General features: G+C 48.6%; 7 protein-coding genes across 7 annotated transcripts; 6 read left to right on the plus strand and 1 right to left on the minus strand.

Annotated features, from left to right (window-relative positions):
* Positions 1-182: 182 nt before the first annotated feature.
* M430DRAFT_22023 (hypothetical protein) lies at positions 183-2316 on the plus strand (the record flags this gene model as incomplete). Its single annotated transcript, XM_024864620.1, has 5 exons — positions 183-392; positions 489-658; positions 718-847; positions 907-1278; positions 1327-2316. 5 exons carry the CDS (start codon positions 183-185, stop codon positions 2314-2316), a joined length of 1872 nt encoding a protein of 623 aa, XP_024717854.1.
* Positions 2317-2753: 437 nt separating this feature from the next.
* Positions 2754-3662, minus strand: M430DRAFT_36929 (hypothetical protein). The gene is made up of 3 exons (XM_024867021.1): positions 3142-3662; positions 2887-3087; positions 2754-2827 (listed from the first exon to the last, which is right to left on the minus strand). The coding sequence occupies exons 1-3, from the start codon at positions 3499-3501 to the stop codon at positions 2798-2800; spliced, it is 591 nt and encodes a 196-aa protein (XP_024717855.1). The 5' UTR covers positions 3502-3662; the 3' UTR covers positions 2754-2797.
* Positions 3663-5488: 1826 nt separating this feature from the next.
* Positions 5489-7538, plus strand: M430DRAFT_145734 (hypothetical protein). Its single transcript, XM_024862967.1, has 5 exons — positions 5489-5739; positions 5791-5840; positions 5892-7026; positions 7082-7294; positions 7348-7538. Exons 1-4 carry the CDS (start codon positions 5619-5621, stop codon positions 7084-7086), a joined length of 1311 nt encoding a protein of 436 aa, XP_024717856.1. The 5' UTR covers positions 5489-5618; the 3' UTR covers positions 7087-7294; positions 7348-7538.
* A 483-nt stretch (positions 7539-8021) lies between these two features.
* M430DRAFT_30577 (hypothetical protein) lies at positions 8022-9143 on the plus strand (the record flags this gene model as incomplete). The annotated part of the gene is made up of 3 exons (XM_024865961.1): positions 8022-8114; positions 8186-8246; positions 8296-9143. 3 exons carry the CDS (start codon positions 8022-8024, stop codon positions 9141-9143), a joined length of 1002 nt encoding a protein of 333 aa, XP_024717857.1.
* Positions 9144-9329: 186 nt separating this feature from the next.
* On the plus strand, positions 9330-11036 carry M430DRAFT_36931 (hypothetical protein). Its single transcript, XM_024867022.1, has 2 exons — positions 9330-10178; positions 10258-11036. Exons 1-2 carry the CDS (start codon positions 9449-9451, stop codon positions 10632-10634), a joined length of 1107 nt encoding a protein of 368 aa, XP_024717858.1. The 5' UTR covers positions 9330-9448; the 3' UTR covers positions 10635-11036.
* Positions 11037-11372: 336 nt separating this feature from the next.
* M430DRAFT_145743 (hypothetical protein) lies at positions 11373-16110 on the plus strand. The gene is made up of 4 exons (XM_024862968.1): positions 11373-13287; positions 13338-13917; positions 13966-14276; positions 14324-16110. The coding sequence occupies exons 1-4, from the start codon at positions 11860-11862 to the stop codon at positions 15641-15643; spliced, it is 3639 nt and encodes a 1212-aa protein (XP_024717859.1). The 5' UTR covers positions 11373-11859; the 3' UTR covers positions 15644-16110.
* On the plus strand, positions 15764-16177 carry M430DRAFT_177768 (hypothetical protein). The gene has a single exon (XM_024863735.1). The coding sequence runs from the start codon at positions 15939-15941 to the stop codon at positions 16152-16154; it is 216 nt and encodes a 71-aa protein (XP_024717860.1). The 5' UTR covers positions 15764-15938; the 3' UTR covers positions 16155-16177.
* The last annotated feature ends 121 nt before the right edge of the window (positions 16178-16298 follow it).

Consider the following 16298-nt stretch of genomic DNA (forward strand, 5'->3'; position numbering starts at 1 on the left):
CTGGTTTTGCCATGTGTTGTATTGTATGCGTGACGAAAGTGAATGAAACCTAAGGTAGACCAATGTTAATCCTTCTTGTCGTGCGCTTGTCGGCAAGTCGAGCTTCTGCCCACTTCATCTCGAGAAAGCTACTCCCACCAACCTACCACCACCAAACACTACAACCACCTACATCCTCCACGATGTCCGACGACGACTCCTCTGAGCTCTCCTCCGTTCCTTCGGATGATGAGCTTGATCTTCAATTGACCAAGAAAAACGGAATCCTCAAGTTCTTTTCCAAAGTTCCCAAGCCAACTGAAGCACCCGCGGTCGAGGCGTCGCCGCCACGACCAAAACGAGAACCTTCTCCGCCCCATGAATATGTGCTGGCAGATAATCCTGACATTGCGGTATGTCCTGCGTCTATTGTCGCGTCTTTGATAATTTTACGCGTACAAAACGCGCGGTTTTGGCTTTGGATCCTGGCTAACGCAGTATCTCCATAGTTCATCGTTATGTTTCGCGCGCGCTTTGCGGAAGCATTCCCAAAGTCGCTGGCCAACTTTGGACCTCAAGAACTCGAGCGGGGTGTGGTAGATACTGTGCCTGGAGAGCATGTTGAACACTTCCTTTGTGCGTTGCTCGGGCTGCTGCTCAACAGGAAGCAAGACATCAAGTAGGCGTCACCTCAAGGATTTCTGTAAGACCTGGGCGCTGACTCGGTTTCGAATATAGGGCTGGCCACTACAATCGCGCACTGGAAGAGGCCATTCAGACGCACAAATCGCAATGGGCAAAAGATTGGGAGAGCAAAAATCCTCTTTCAGGAGGAGCTACATTCAGCACTATGTCACCAAGCCAGCGAGTAAGAATCCCTTCTCGTCATATAATGTTAAATTATCATGTTCTAACTCTTCTATCTAGCTCACTCTTCTACGAACTCTCATTATGTGGTCGCTTTCCTCGTCCGACGTCGTGAGGAGCATAATCACGACATCTTACAAACAAAGTCGCCACGAAGACGACCTCAACCAACCACTCTCGGTGCAGCCCTGGGGATTTGATGGATACAAACGTCGATACTTCCTGATAGAGGGTCTAGACGATACACATTTCCGGGTTTATAGGGAGAGTAACTACACCGAATTAAAGAGAAGCTGGTGGAGTGTGGCAAGTGATATTAATGAATTGAAACAGTTGGCAGAGAAATTAGCGACAGAAGATGGTAGTAGGAAAGCTAAGGAGCTGAGTGGGAAGATCATGGCCGCTATACCGCGTTTCGAGGCAACTGAGGAGGTATGTTTAAATCGTCTGGACTCAACTTCAAGGCTGACATTATATCAGAAACGAAAACGTCGCGAGTACAGGCAAGCTCGGAAGCAACAATTCAAACGGCCTGAACCCAACTTCTCGTTATATGAAGGTCGAACACGAGGCAAGCGCATGAAGTACACCTACTCGGACGATGAAGATGAAGGTTACTCTGATACTACCACTTCTCGACGCTCGACCCGTAATACGGGCACTCATACCCCAGCCGAAGGGCTTGCTCCTACAGTGACTTTAAGTGGCCGCCAAGTCAAGTCACGCCAGGGCGGCACATACGGTGAGAGCAAGCTCAGTGGAACTCACACACCAGCGGTTGGGGGTATGGACGGGACTGGCGAGGAGGCAGTAAATGGCGAGAATGCTAGCGGTCGGCCACGTCGGGCTGCCGCTGCTAATCACGGATCCAACGGTTGGGGACAAAAGGGCGCGCATATCGAAGGCTACAACTCTGTCGATGATATGGACACCGAAGAGGATGATGCAAGCGAGCAGGATTACGGTGATGATGAAGAAGATGACCACGTGTCACTCGAGAGCGATGTTAACGACCAGGACGACCTCACGGATGTGGAGGATCTGGAAGATGAGATATCAGACCATCCAGATAAGAAGAAGAGCCTTGTTGTCAAGCTTCCAGTGAAAACTCCAACCCCAGAAAGGAAGATCACAGCCAAAGGAAGCTTGACACCCCAGAAAGAACCCGTACAACAACTCGACTTGAAACCAACTGGGAAACACGATGAAAACCAGGGAGGCCCTTCAGATCTGGAGCCAACCGGCGTTATCTCAGCCGCGAATGAACTCGACATGAAAGATAGCGCTCAACCCGCATCAACTTGTCCTACGAACAACGCAGCACCATCATCAGAACCATCTACTGAGCCTATGAAAATTCCTACCGAATCTTCTAATCCATCACCGCCATCTCCACTTGCACTTCGCGGTAGCCCGGAAAAGCCACATAATTTACCACCCTCTGTTGACGTTGGCTATGGAGGATCTTGAGTTACCGATTACTTCTTTGGGCGTGTTAGTAACTGGGTTGGACGTCTTATTGGAAAAGGCGTTGGTAGAACGGCGTATCAGCACATAATACTTGTGACGCAGTGTTTGCACAAGGAACGAGAGGTGTAAAACATTGATTTTAGTGTTTCACTACCGACGATGGTTACCTTTATAAATTCCTACAATACCACCATAGAATCACAGCTACTTGCCGATCTTTGAGAAAGGAAAATCACTTTGCGGTTCTAACTGAGGTAAATCAGAACCACACAATTGGCTTACAAGAGACAAATGCAAGAACACAAGATAAGGTAGATACGTATCTTGAAATCAGCAATTGCAGAATATAAGAAATCAAGGCTACCGTGGTCATAGAATGGCATTACATACTCTAGTCCTGAATGTATCTAAAACGCCATCTATGCCAACAAAAGTCCATGCATCCTATCCCAAAACGCCTCAGAAACTATAAGAGAAACCTTTAATCCCCGGAGTTCTGGTTTTGATAGTACTGCGTGATGTTAGTTTAGTAAAGCACCGTATGGGATTCAAATTCAATCGCAGACTCACGTCTCCGATATCTTGGGCTAACCTCGGATTCCTCCCTATCTGCTTCAACGAATCCACCAACGGCCAGTTATTTGTCTTATACCACCATCTTCGCACGCGTGCTCCTACAGAGTTTCCACTAAGCTGGGCGCTTCGGTTCCAGTACCGCCATCCGTGGAGAGCCAAAGACCAAACCATGCCTTGCAAGAGCGGGACCAAGACCTAGAGGATCGATTAGCACTCTTATTATTAGGCGGTGTAATCAAGACATCATACCTGATCCCGAATCGTAATATATGCCACCTTCCATTTCGAATCCGCCGCAGCAATACTAGCGAGGTAACTCTGCTCGAATCTCAAGTCCGGAAGAGGAGGCAGGCTGGCCCGCCGCGGCAATGGCCGGATTACACTATATGGAATATCTTCTTCCTCTTCATCGTCGTCGATCTCGTCTTCCTCGTCGTACGCATACTTGTCGAAGGAGGAATCGGATGCTGGGACGTGGGGCGACACGGATACGGGTTGCGCTTGCGAGGCGGCTGTCGAAGGGTTGATGTCGTGGGTTGGCGACGGCGCTCGGTTTATAGACGCCGTTTGGATCGTCTCCGCGATCTCGAGGGGTAGAGAGTCGGACATTGCGGGAGCTATTGAGGTGGTTGCTTGATAGCTGGAGATGCAGCTGGAGCTTGAGCTTGAGGTTGTTGAAGGGCGGAAGTTGCCGAGGTCGTCGTTATGCCTTTCTTCAACTTCTTGCTCCCCCTTTCCTGTGCAACATGTATGTTTTTACAGTATGCGTCCAGACCTGGGTAGAATTAACTGGAGAATTACAGGAAAATATCCTATCGTACGTTTCCTAGATTTGCAGAAACCGTACATCAAGTGCCGCGTTGTTATGCGGACTTCAATTTCTCCTGCTAAGTGTGTCGGGGAATCAATACCCCTCTATATTTGACCCAATTTGCTGTAGCCATTCGAGGCTATGGCAGAGAGGTTAGCAGTATAGGTATGTTCAATGGATAGTTTCTGGCGTAATAAGTTTTATAGTCAATTATCCTGCTCCGTAAAGGTAAATCTAAAGAATCCTCAGGAGACCTCAAATATGCCCCCTTCTAATTTATGAGCAAGGAATAGTTCAATAGGCCATCTTGATGCTCGTCTGGTGGCAGTTCGTTATTTGATTTATGATTATATGTAAGTTGAATCAAAAAAATGATAGACACATTGTGTGCCTGATACTTGACATAGCCTAAAGACCTGAAACCACCAACTTCATCAACAGCGAAATTTTAGACTTCAACCAGCTTGTTATCCATAGAAGTGCTTAACTTATTTCCTTCAGCTCTCGCTAAGTATTTCCACAACACAATCCCCAGGGAGAAATTCCTGCAAAGGCTTTCGAGCACATCCTGAACAACGGTTGGCTTTCTTGATGTCATTCTGGCCTTGCCAGTCAGGACAATAGTTCGGTTTCGTGGGCCGATTGCTTTGGAAGTTTGTTTCGGCTTTTACATTTAAGTTATCACATCTATAGTGAGGGCATTGGGCCCAACACATATTCCTTGGGCTGGTACTTGTAGTTGGAGTAGTTGGTATTGTGATGGTGGTATAGCAAGCCGTATCGGTCTTAGTAGATGACCAGGAGAGGTAGGATGAATTGTAAGGAAAAGGTTGGTCTTGGATGGAGATCGGTGAGAGGTTTCAGCTCTTGAAGGTTTCCTATGACGATAACTAGCGCAATTATGCAGCTCCCTCAGGAGCAATGAGCGGCCTCCAATAGGTACAGCATGATTCAAGCGCATACGTTGAACAACCAAATTTCCAGTGATGGTAAGCACTAGTATACTTTACATCTTGATACATCTGTCCAAGTGTTTGTGCACCAACTTGCTCCTAATCATTGAGTCATTTCCAAACCTTCCGATTGTGTCCCCAAATGTCTAATTGGAGAGAACATTCGACTCCAACGACGTATTATAGAGCAGAAACGCTGGGACGTCCACCTGTAATTCAGAAACGGAAGAAGAAATGAAACCCTTTAGGACATCAGAGCCACAGGTACTTATGCAAGGTTGCACTGGTTGAACTTGGTAGCCTGCAACATGATCTTCACCGCTCTGGATGCCATGATCATGAATCTCGCAGGAACTAGAAAAAAAAAAACAAAAATCATATAGCCTAAGCAGCATGTCGATGAGGTCTCGAAAAACAACCCGACAGTTCTGGGCCATTGTGTAGAACAACCAAGTAAAATTCCCCGCATATTCATATTCATCCTAACACTTAGAAAGGGACTGAGACTTTTTATGCTCTAGCAGCGGGGATCTGGGACAGCCGAGGAGGAGGGAAGTGGGGGGAGAAGCCTTTGTGAACTTGCTAGGTAGATGGGTTGACTACCACCCCAACGACCCCAAGAGACATCCTGACGGTGGTAATCCTACTGTCTTAATCATTGTATCCCGTAGAACCCAAAGCATGTATATATGCATATGTATTCAGGTGCATGAATTGTATGTAGGTGGATAGGATCCAAGTTGAAGGTCGTCAACTCGTCGCCAACTGGTCCGTGCACGTGCCCTAAATCCCTAACAGACGGTCTCTTCGCCTCTCCTCTCCCGTCCCACCACGTCACACATCGATCGCGCGAAACAAAGAAAAGCTGCGATCTTGACACTGTTCACGCAGCGGAGTCAAGTCTCTACCGCGACGAAGGCCCTTTGAGATACCCTATCCTTGAAGCGTCTGCATCAGTCAAAATGAGCGACGCGGCGGCCAACGAGGCCGAGAAGAACATCGAGATCTGGAAGGTGAAAAAGTTGATCAGACGCCTCGAGGCAGCGCGAGGAAATGGAACCTCCATGATTTCGCTCATCATCCGTGAGTGCAGTCCTGTACCTTCACCTATATACTGTCTAACGAGAGCTGCAGCCCCAAAGGACCAGATTTCTCGATCAGCAAAGATGTTGGCAGAAGAATACGTACGACAACCCCTCAACTCATTCTCGATAGGTTGCTGACCATAGGTAAAGGGTACTGCTTCCAACATCAAATCCCGTGTTAATCGACAATCCGTTCTTTCAGCCATTACTTCCACTCAACAGAGGTTGAAATTGTACAACAAAGTGCCACCCAACGGCCTGGTTGTATACTGTGGTGAAATCCTGACGTCTGAAGGGAAGGAAAGAAAGGTCAACATCGACTTCGAACCGTTCAAACCGATCAATACTTCCTTGTATCTTTGCGACAACAAGTTTCATACAGAGGCACTTGCAGAACTCCTGGAGTCTGACCAGAAGTTTGGTTTCATTATCATGGACGGTAACGGAGCGCTCTTCGGTACTCTAAGTGGTAATACGCGTGATGTGGTTCACAAGTTTACTGTCGATTTACCGAAGAAACACGGTCGTGGAGGGCAGTCTGCTCTTCGATTCGCACGTCTTCGTGAGGAAAAGCGTCATAACTATGTCCGCAAGGTTGCTGAACTTGCAGTGCAAAACTTCATTACCAACGACAAGGTCAACGTCGCTGGCATTATTTTGGCTGGTTCAGCAGATTTCAAAAACGATCTAAACCAATCAGATTTGTTTGACCAGCGCCTCCAGGCCAAGGTCATCAAGGTTGTTGACGTGTCCTACGGTGGAGAGAACGGCTTCAATCAAGCCATTGAACTCTCGGCTGAGACTCTCAGTAATGTCAAGTTCATCCAGGAGAAGAGACTGATCGGGAAGTATTTCGAAGAGATCAGTCAAGACACTGGCCGTGTTTGTTATGGAGTTGAGGATACTTTGAAGGCTCTAGAACTCGGTGCAGTTGAGACCCTGATTGTATTTGAGAACCTCGAGATAAATCGATGGGTTCTCAAGGATTCCACCGGGACTGTGCACACCCTTCACACCACAAAGCAGTCGGAGGTGAGCAACCGTGAGCAGTTCATGGACAAGGAGTCTGGACAAGAAATGGAAGTCGTGTCACAGGAATCGTTCCTTGAGTGGATTGCCGAGAAGTACAAGGATTTCGGCACCACTCTGGAATTCGTTTCCGACCGTTCTAGTGAGGGCAACCAATTCGTCAAGGGATTTGGTGGAATTGGTGGCCTCCTCCGTTACAAGGTCAACTTTGAACAGTTAGCTGAAGTCGATGAAGACGATGATGAGTATTATGACGGTATGTTATTACACATGAAAGAAATATTTGTTTCTAGAAGCTAACTCCAGAACAGATTGACAGTTTGATGACCTCGCATTGAGCGAGGAACCAACTCCAGCTGTCCCGTCGAATCAGAACCTGCCACACCGCCATCCTGCCGTGCAGCAGATCAAAAAGCAGCCCGCAGACCATGCTGGTAGCATTCTGAAAGGAGGAGCCGTGGCCCGCCCCAGCCCCCTCCGATCCATGATGACGGCTTCTTGAGTTGAGCATACAGATATCAGAGGTATGGAAGCATCGTAATCTGGGAATGTAGTATTTGCTAATTCTCTGCTGTAGGATGAATGCCCCACTGTTTTGGGGACATGCTGATGTTTTCTGATGAAATGATTGCGAAGGAAATGTGCATGGGTAGATTGCTTTTTGTTAGGGATTAGACCGTCTTTCTGATTCTGCCAAGGCTTAGACTTTATCAAGTTTACCTTTGACAGATCGAGATACCATACCAAATCCAAGACTACTTGCCCTCCTTTCTTCGGTGCTGCCACTTCTTGATGATCATAACGGCCAATGTTGCAACTTGCCAGGCATCAGATCCGGAACTATACCACTTCTGAACCATAGCTCGACTGTTTTCCTTTGAAGCTAAATCGCGGTCTAGAGTAAAGCGCAAACACTTAAAAATCATTTTGTTTGAAAGCCTACAGTAGTTGGACATTCTTCGTACTTCTGCGCGAAGGAAACACGGCACATAGTAGAGGGGCAGTTCCGATACCGCCTTTGGCAGAAAAGATATTTATTAGAAGACTATCATAATCGCGACAGCGTCGACCACGAAGCTGCGGCCCAATGCGAAAAGAAATACAGTATGGCCTGGGCCCTGTGAATGAATGGACGACATAGTTAGCGCCATGAATTGAGTGGAACATATTTTTCTTTATCCTTATACCTTACCTTCTGTTTGTTCCCCACCTTTTAACAGCCACACACCGCTACTGCCAGACCCTTTGACCATGGAGCATCAGGCCGAGAAAAGCAACGGGCGTCATGACTCTGACCATCCCGTTGTTTCTTTTCTAGGCCCTGTGTCTTCCTACACTCATCAGGTATATTCATCTCTTGCAAAACATGCCGCCCCGCATGCTCCATTGGACTGACAAATTGTGATTTGGTCAAGACCGCCCTCCAGCGCTTCAACGATAATGAATATGGCTTTGAGCCAGCTTCAAGCATTACAGGTGAATACTCAGAATTCATCCTATACTTGTTGCTAATGTGCTTCCCTAGGCGTATTCGAAGCTGTCCAGTCAGGAGCCGCAGACTTCGGCGTTGTGCCATTCGAGAACTCTACTAACGGAGCTGTCATCTTTACCCTTGATCTTCTTGCAGATAGACAGTCTATGTATGCAGATATCTCAGTATGCGATGAAGCCTACCTCGATGTCAGCCACTACCTTCTTGGCCACAAGGCAGCGGTCACCAGTTCCCCCGAAATGTCCGGCGCTTCGACTCCTACATCCTTGATCCCAAGCCCCCTCAAGCCAAGATCGAAGCCATTGTCGAGTATCAAGCATATCAAACGAATCTATACACACCCCCAAGCTTTTGGACAGTGCGAAATTTTCCTGGGAGCATACTTGAAGGGGATCGAGCGGATAGACGTCAGTTCGACGAGCAAGGCGGCGGAGTTGGTGAAGGAAGACAAAACCGGTACAAGTGCAGCGATTGCAAGCAGCCTCGCAGCAGAGATCCACGGCCTAGACGTCCTCGCAAAGGCTATCGAGGATCGGGAAGACAATACGACAAGATTCTTTATCCTGCGAAAAGGGGTTGATGAGACAGCAAAGCACACCGGAAATCCAACCAAGTCTCTGATCTCATTCACCGTCGATCATCGTTCTCCTGGAGCGCTCGCAGATGTCCTCGAATGCTTTCGGAATAAAAAACTAAATTTGACCAGTATCAACAGCAGACCTACTAGGATTGTTCCATTCCAGTACATCTTCTTTGTCGAATTCGAGGGCAGTCTGCGGCATGATCCGGACGGGAGAGTCAAGGGGGCGTTGAGTGACCTTGAGAAGTATGCACAGAGCTGGAGACTGCTAGGGAGCTGGGAAGACAAGCTTGTCCGATAGTCATAGGCAGTTCTTGAGGTTCTTGGGGGGAAAGGGGAGAACTTGAGAAGGGTCAGACCCCGCTGGTTCTTATCGATAAGAATATGCATGGGCGCCCAGCCGAGGAGCTTTGACCACTGTCTTGGTTTCTCGAGTGCCTGAACAACAGTCGCAGTACGAATCTTTACTTTGTTCACTCTCTCTTACGAGGAAAAAAGGCACTTCACACAGCACAAAGTACAGGATCTTTGCGGAGCACAAAATCAAAATGATCTGATTTGAATTCATGACATATATACCCTCTCGTATCTCGTGAATTGGCTTCCATGCCTTCCCTTCGTCTGCAGTCGTTCTCTCCAATCTTCCGCCGCCGAGTTTCGACAGAGGCCTTACAGTCCTCTCTACATAAGAAGCTCACATCGCGCAGGCCAAATACGATCTTCGATTACCTTTCACCGACGCCCTCGCACCTCCTCAACCTCTCGCTCGCAGATTTCTTACCGGAAACATGCTATCCACCCGGATTCCCGACCGAGAATCTCGAGCTTCCCCATCTAGCCCGCCATAAGGCTTCTCCCTCGAGCGTCCTTCCTCAGGGACACCATCTCGTATACTTCTCGCCTCAGGTTCCAAGTAGTAAGCTTCTGCCAGATGGTACGGATCCACTACAATGGCCCGGCGAGCCTTTTGTACGTCGACTGTGGGCTGGTGGGGCGCTGCTCTTCAACAACGACCCAAATAACCGGCTTGGACTCGACAATCGACGCGCGTATTGCAGAGAACATATGCCAAATGTCTTAGTCAAAGGATCACAGGGCGATGAGAAGGTGTTTGTGAATATTGAGAGGCAGATAGGATATTGTGGGAACACATCTGATACTGCGGGGCCATTTTGTGGGAGTGGTGCTGGGTCTACTATTGAGGAGGATCGCCAGACGGATGCCGATGCCGAGTTCTCACCAGCAATTGTAGAGACTAGGGACATTGTCTTTATGCGGGAGAAATCAATAGCTGCTATCAAGGAAGACATCTCTAGACCTGTGAAGATACTGAAGCGTAGGTTACCTTTCAACTTGCCTAGTTCTTTCCGTTCCTTGTTGAGGCTTTTCTTGTTCCTGGGCTGATCATTCTGTAGCGTCTCTTATTCCCGAATTCAGTGTCTCTTTAACACCAACACAATCCCTCTTGTTCCGCTTCTCAGCCCTTACGTTTAATGCGCACGCTATCCATCTCGATCCCCAATACTGCCGAGAGGTAGAAGGGCACCGGGACCTTTTGGTACACGGCCCTTTGACTCTAGTGCTGATGCTCTCGGTGTTGCGATCCCAGTTGAAGGATGGGGAGATGGTGAGGCGGTTCGATTACAGGAATCTAGCACCACTGTATGCCAACGAGGAACTAAGAATTTGTGTCAGGAAGGATAGGAGAGCGAAGGGAAACAAGTATGATGTCTGGATTGAGGGCAAGGAAGGCGGGTATGCCGTGAAGGGATCGGCTATCGTCGAGGAGTAATAAATACGAAGAGGAGGGCTGCCACAGCGGGGCCTGGTCCCTGAAGTTCATATGAAGCGCCGTAACTCCGTGAGCTATTACGATTTACAGAGGGTGTTTGGGCAGCCGCGTGTTTTGAACATCGACTCGCTTGGCCGGGGACAAAGCCAGGGTCCTTTGTCTTGCGGGCATGTCCAACACCCTCCTCGGCGAAGAGCGGAGACAATACGAGAAGATGGCACCGCTACCCCAATGGCCATAGGGGAGAGGATGAAGCAGTGCGCACACAGTTGCACATGGTCCTGTACGGGGTAGTACTTTGGAGAGCTCTGGGTTCCAGGGTGTTGTTGACTTGTTACAGAAGTCTGGCAGGGATTATCCTAATTATTCTAATGATAGAAATTGACAGTCCTTAATCACCCAATCAGCCCGACAAGGATTACGGAGCAACGCTACCGAAAATGTTTTAACTTGCTCCGTAAAACCGGTGCTGCCGCTTTAACCCGAGCTGGGACCCTGGATCGGCTAGTCTCAATGTGCCCAAGGCCTATGAGGCTACGCGGCGATGACACAGGCATGACGTCCGGTCACGTGGCTCCCCCGCCCAAAAGCGGCGATCGACAGGTATGCCCGCGCCCGCCGTGCGTCATGGCTGTTTTACCTCGTCGGAGTCGGTATTATCAATTATCAATTATCAGCTGCGTGCACACAATCCCGTAAATCTTTGGTGTTTAGGTCCAATTCGCGCTTCCATTCCATCTTCCATCTGTCTCTTCTCTTTGGCACCCTCCTCAATTCATTCATTCATTCCTTTGCACTCTATCTAGCCTTGCATCGTGCCTTGCAGACCAAAACAAGCTTCTGTTGCCCTTTGCTTTCGTTGTCAATTCGTTCATCCATCGCACCTCCATACATTCGACTTGCTGCGGCCTGCAGCATATACATACACACACACAGCCCACCACACCGCCGAGCTTGCCCTCCCTTTTTCTTTTCTTTCCTTGCCTTGCCTTCCCTTCGTTCTGTCCACACCGAATCCTCTTGCAATCACAATCGCCTTGCTCAGGGCCACCCATTGCACTGGCCAAAAGCTGTTGCCGACACTCTCTCGAAGCTTTGCGTGCTTAAGAAGGTTCCGTGGACGTCCCTGCCCGCATGCGCTCCCTCCACGCTTTTCAATTTTTCAATTGCCAACCTGGACTTGCAGAGCGGGCTTACAGACATACATGAACCTGCGAGCGATGCGATGGCACCCTCAGCTCGGGAAGGTGGAAGCAACGGTCGGCGAAAGAGCATGAATCTCTTCTCGAGGGCAGCCGTAGCTACGAGCATCACACAGATAAATACAGATGTTGGACACGGCGATGCAGACGATCCGGGAAACAAAGATAGGAAAAAGCTGGGGAAGCGAGGCTCGATCTTCAGCATTGGCTCCGGTACGAGTCCAGATCTGCACCAGGGCGGATGGACGAGCCCGATCGAACGGTCGAATTCCCCCAAGCTGCGACCGCGCACGCTTCAGAAGGGCAGGCCGTCGTCGCTTTTTGGCTCTTTGGGGAGGAAGTCGGCCACTTATGTTGACGAAGGGGAAGAAGCCGACACCTTGTATTCTGCCACCCCCGAATCACCGGAAGTCGAGCTTGGAGCGTCGAACAGTAAGACGGTACTTCACCATGGGGAGGTTCAGACTACAAGTGGCATGTTCAGGAAGAAAAGGGAGTATTTGGTGTTGACTGAGACACATTTGATACGCTTCAAGAGCCAGTCGCGGGCATACGAGGTCTTCCCTTCTATTTTATCTGCGCCCGGTCGAGGGACTGCGACTCGTCACGCATCTACGGCCTCGATTGGCTCATTGCAAGAAGTCCAGTCGGTCAATTCGCACTCTTCAGTTGATTCCGAAACTCGGATCCCTCTAGGCCAGATCGTGACAGCATATAAGGTAGAAGATGGGCGCCCCTTCTACACGACTGAGGTTGTTTACTTGGACGAGGAATATCACGGGGCCGGGGCAATTCAGCTCATGCTTCACGATCCAAAAGAAGCAGATCTTTGGCATACCTCCATCAGAGCAGCTGCTGAAAAGGCGAGGTTGCTCATGCCTGAGCCATATTCCCGGAGAGTTGTTCGTTACCTGGTTCAGATTCTCGAAGCTGCCGATGATTATGATGCCAACCATTTCCAAGTTTTCCGGGTACTTCGCAGAGCAGCAGTTCCCAAAGGTGGGCGATCATCCTCGGATGAGCTTCAGAAGTTGGGAGCTTCGGTGTTTTATATGGTGATTGGTATCAATCGCTTGCATATGATACCTATACCTGATTTCAGTGATCCATCCGGGCGGCTCGCCATTCCCAAATTAAGCAAAAATGTCTTTGGACTCGTCACACTAGTTGCAATGAACGTCAGCTATCCTGATGACAGATTCGAGTTGAGCTTTCGGATGCCTTTGCAGCCAACAAAGCTACTCGAGTTGGCTGCCTCTTCGCCCACTGATATTGCCATTGCAATCTCCAGAGCCTACCGATATCTGAAACCACAATGGCTGGATTGCAACTTCTCATTTGCAGGACCAACACGGCTACTACAGACAGCTGATGATCTCCTCCTTCTGGAAGAAGAGGAGGAGTATGGTTCCTTCGATAGGACTCTTGTTGCCTACTGCATGGCTTACAATGTACGGTCTATTTCTCATCCTATACGGTACAAAACTGATGAACTGCACAGTGTAATCCGGTAAATATACAGTACGCAGTGGACTGGGAGGTTGAAGATGCACCTGAGTTCAGGTTATTTCACCCAGCCAACACTCCCAAGTATTCTATGTACGAGTTGCTTGCAATCATGAGAGCTCTCCGCTACAATGAATCGTTTTGTTCAATTTCATTCAGAGATATTGACTTGCACAGCATGCATGGTCTACATGATAACTACGGAACTGATCATGTAGCTTCGAGCACTCGTGCTGGTAAGTTCCGTGGCAATCATTTCACGACAAGTCTAAGTTCGTCAGGACTGCCCATACGAACATACTTCAATATAAAGCCGCAAGAGAGGTCGATTCTCTACCAGGAGGTCCAGGCTCTAGCGCTGAAATCGACCCGGCTAAAAAGGGTGGATTTCAGTGGTTGCCTCCCTAGAAGACGGCCAAGAGACACCTTTGATGTGGAAGGTCACGAAGTTGAGAAGGATCCAGGTTGCGAGATTGTTGCCGCGTTATTGCCGTTATGTCGTGGACAACTCACTGATGTCAGCTGGATTGTCTTGAGTGGGATCGAGCTGGGAGAGACCGATCTTGATGACCTAAGTATGCTGCTGCCACCGAATCATCCATTCCTGCGCTGACTTCTCTTAGTTCCCGCGTTGGACGAACCCCGGTCCCGGATCAGAGCCATTGAATGTTCACGCAGTGGCTTGAATGATCGAGGTATCATGCAGCTTTTAGGTCATTTAGAACGTCAAAATAGCACCTTGGAATGCATCAATATCTCCGATAATCCAGGAAGAATTCATCTTGGGCGATTTCAAGTCTCTATGAGCCGGTTTGCCATGATTCGGAAGCTTGACCTCTCAAGAATTACTCGAACATTGGGTGAAGAGCCTCTCATTGTTCCCGAAGTTCTGTTATCATGGAGACTTGAAGAGCTCATCTTGAATGGAATTCCAGTAAGGAATCTCGCCATAAACTCTTGAGTGTTGCTGACGATTTTAAGGTCAACGACAAGACGCTCGACTCTATCTCGGCGTATTTGGCAAGCGATATGTCAGACAGCCTTCGTCTTCTAGAAATGGAACAGTGCAACTTGAATGGCAGTCATGTAGCCGTGTTAATGCGATCCATGACTAGGGTGGCTGGAGAGGCCCGCAACTTGCAGCTTCATGTCAGCGCCAATAGGCTTGAAAAAGGAGTAGGTGAGATCGTCAAAGCCATTGAGGAAAACTACACTCCATCCCACCTCGTTGTGCGGATGATTGAATTTACCAAAGAGGACCACTTCAAACAACTACTCCAGGCCTTGCGCACCAACACCACGATTCGTTCATTGGATATCTCCAAGGCTTCCCTTCCTTATGACGCTGGGCCAGAAACCTGCGATGCTCTGCGACTGCTCTTCGCCGAAAATACAACCCTTGAAGAACTAGATATCTCGGGCGAGCAAGCCCACTTGGAAGTGACCCGGTTTGGAATCGGCCTTAATCAAGCACTTACAGGTCTCAAGCAGAACAAAGCCCTCAAAATGTTACGGATTGAATATCAGAATCTTGGTCTAGAAGGTGCGAACACACTGTCATCCGTCCTTGAAGAAAACAAATCTCTCACCCACATCCATTGTGAGCACAACGATATCAATCTCCAAGGTTTCACCATCCTCGTCAATGCTCTTGCGAAAAACTACAGCATTCTAGAGCTCCCATTCTTTCGCGATGATCAAGGGCAATCAATGAAACGAATGAGTGCAAGTATAAAGGACCATCGCCGTGCATCTTTCAACGTCAACAATGATAATGTGAAATCTTCTGTGCGTCGTACGTTGACGGTGTTCGGTGTAGCAAAGCCCCAGAAACAGGATTTGACCCCACAAGACATCGAAGCTGTGGTAAGGGTACTAGGTGAGAAATGGGAAATGGAAATTCAACGATTGGCGGTGTTCTTGGACCGTAATAGGAAGATCGCTGCTGGAGTTGAGGGATATGGTTCAGACTGCGAGGGAATTCTCAGCGATGAAGCCATGAGGCCCATGACGGCGTTGAGCGATCGAGGAATTTTGGAACAAGTTCTGAAAAGCACCACATCAAAGGTCGAGGTTGGGAACACCCTTGATAGCACAACCCACAAGCTTGCGGGCCTGGGTATCAATACCGAGAAGGGAAATGAAAAAGACAACACGAAAGCAGTGGAAGCCGGGGATGAGTTATATGATGAGACACCTAAAGAACCCATCAGAACGGTTGGGTTTTTACCGGAACTACCAGTCATCACTCACGAGAAAGTGTTCGACCTGGACGGAGCGCTGTTTCAGCTGGAGTCATGAAATGAAACTTCAAGTTCATCTTCAATTGGAATATGGCCCGACATGGCATGAGATGAGATAATTGAATCCATTCGGCTTTAACCAGGCGCTGCATCGTAGCAAGCAGGAAGCGTACTAAGGTACTTACTTACCTCCTTCGCAGCACTGCGTAGCAAAGGCACGTAGAAGGAAGAAGGACAGGGCGGCGTAGGCAGGCGAGGCAGCTGATGCACCCGCATTACAACGACTTACGGGGAAGGGGGGAAGAGGCGCGTGCAGCAGGGACCATGAATACACGAGGAATGGGACAGAACTGATGACCGAGAAGCAATCGGGGTTGTATGTATATGTATGTATATATGTATCTATCTATCTAGCAGACGAGAAATGGACATGGGAAAATGTCATGAATGAGATCGATTGGTCGATAGGTGATGATGATGATGATGATGATGAGAGAGTGTATGTATGTATATCTTATATGGTCTATAAAGAAGAGAATTCATCACTCAATGATCAAGAACAAGCATAAGAACAACAAAAATCACATACACCCACGCCCTCTCCGGCGCTAGCTTCTAGTTCAGGAGCTCCTCATCAATAAAGCTTGGCTTTTCTAATAATTTATTTTCTATGTGTTGAAGTAAAGGAGGGATTAGGGGGAAGAAAGGGGGGG

Source organism: Amorphotheca resinae (genome assembly GCF_003019875.1).
Source record: "Amorphotheca resinae ATCC 22711 unplaced genomic scaffold M430scaffold_11, whole genome shotgun sequence".
In the NCBI taxonomy this organism is placed as follows: domain Eukaryota; kingdom Fungi; phylum Ascomycota; class Leotiomycetes; order Helotiales; family Amorphothecaceae; genus Amorphotheca; species Amorphotheca resinae.

What these genes read in the sequence shown, in the direction of transcription:
- M430DRAFT_177768 (XM_024863735.1), top strand. Translation starts at nt 15,939, where the DNA reads ATGACCGAGAAGCAATCGGGGTTGTATGTATATGTATGTATATATGTA.
- M430DRAFT_145734 (XM_024862967.1), top strand. Translation starts at nt 5,619, where the DNA reads ATGAGCGACGCGGCGGCCAACGAGGCCGAGAAGAACATCGAGATCTGG. An exon ending in CATGATTTCGCTCATCATCC is followed by an intron (nt 5,740 to 5,790) that starts GTGAGTGCAGTC and finishes CGAGAGCTGCAG; the next exon opens with CCCCAAAGGACCAGATTTCT. An exon ending in AGATGTTGGCAGAAGAATAC is followed by an intron (nt 5,841 to 5,891) that starts GTACGACAACCC and finishes CCATAGGTAAAG; the next exon opens with GGTACTGCTTCCAACATCAA.
- M430DRAFT_36931 (XM_024867022.1), top strand. Translation starts at nt 9,449, where the DNA reads ATGCCTTCCCTTCGTCTGCAGTCGTTCTCTCCAATCTTCCGCCGCCGA. An exon ending in ACCTGTGAAGATACTGAAGC is followed by an intron (nt 10,179 to 10,257) that starts GTAGGTTACCTT and finishes ATCATTCTGTAG; the next exon opens with CGTCTCTTATTCCCGAATTC.
- M430DRAFT_36929 (XM_024867021.1), bottom strand. Translation starts at nt 3,501, where the DNA reads ATGTCCGACTCTCTACCCCTCGAGATCGCGGAGACGATCCAAACGGCG. An exon ending in ATATTACGATTCGGGATCAG is followed by an intron (nt 3,088 to 3,141) that starts GTATGATGTCTT and finishes TCGATCCTCTAG; the next exon opens with GTCTTGGTCCCGCTCTTGCA. An exon ending in TAGCCCAAGATATCGGAGAC is followed by an intron (nt 2,828 to 2,886) that starts GTGAGTCTGCGA and finishes AACATCACGCAG; the next exon opens with TACTATCAAAACCAGAACTC.
- M430DRAFT_145743 (XM_024862968.1), top strand. Translation starts at nt 11,860, where the DNA reads ATGGCACCCTCAGCTCGGGAAGGTGGAAGCAACGGTCGGCGAAAGAGC. An exon ending in GACCGATCTTGATGACCTAA is followed by an intron (nt 13,918 to 13,965) that starts GTATGCTGCTGC and finishes GACTTCTCTTAG; the next exon opens with TTCCCGCGTTGGACGAACCC. An exon ending in TCATCTTGAATGGAATTCCA is followed by an intron (nt 14,277 to 14,323) that starts GTAAGGAATCTC and finishes GACGATTTTAAG; the next exon opens with GTCAACGACAAGACGCTCGA.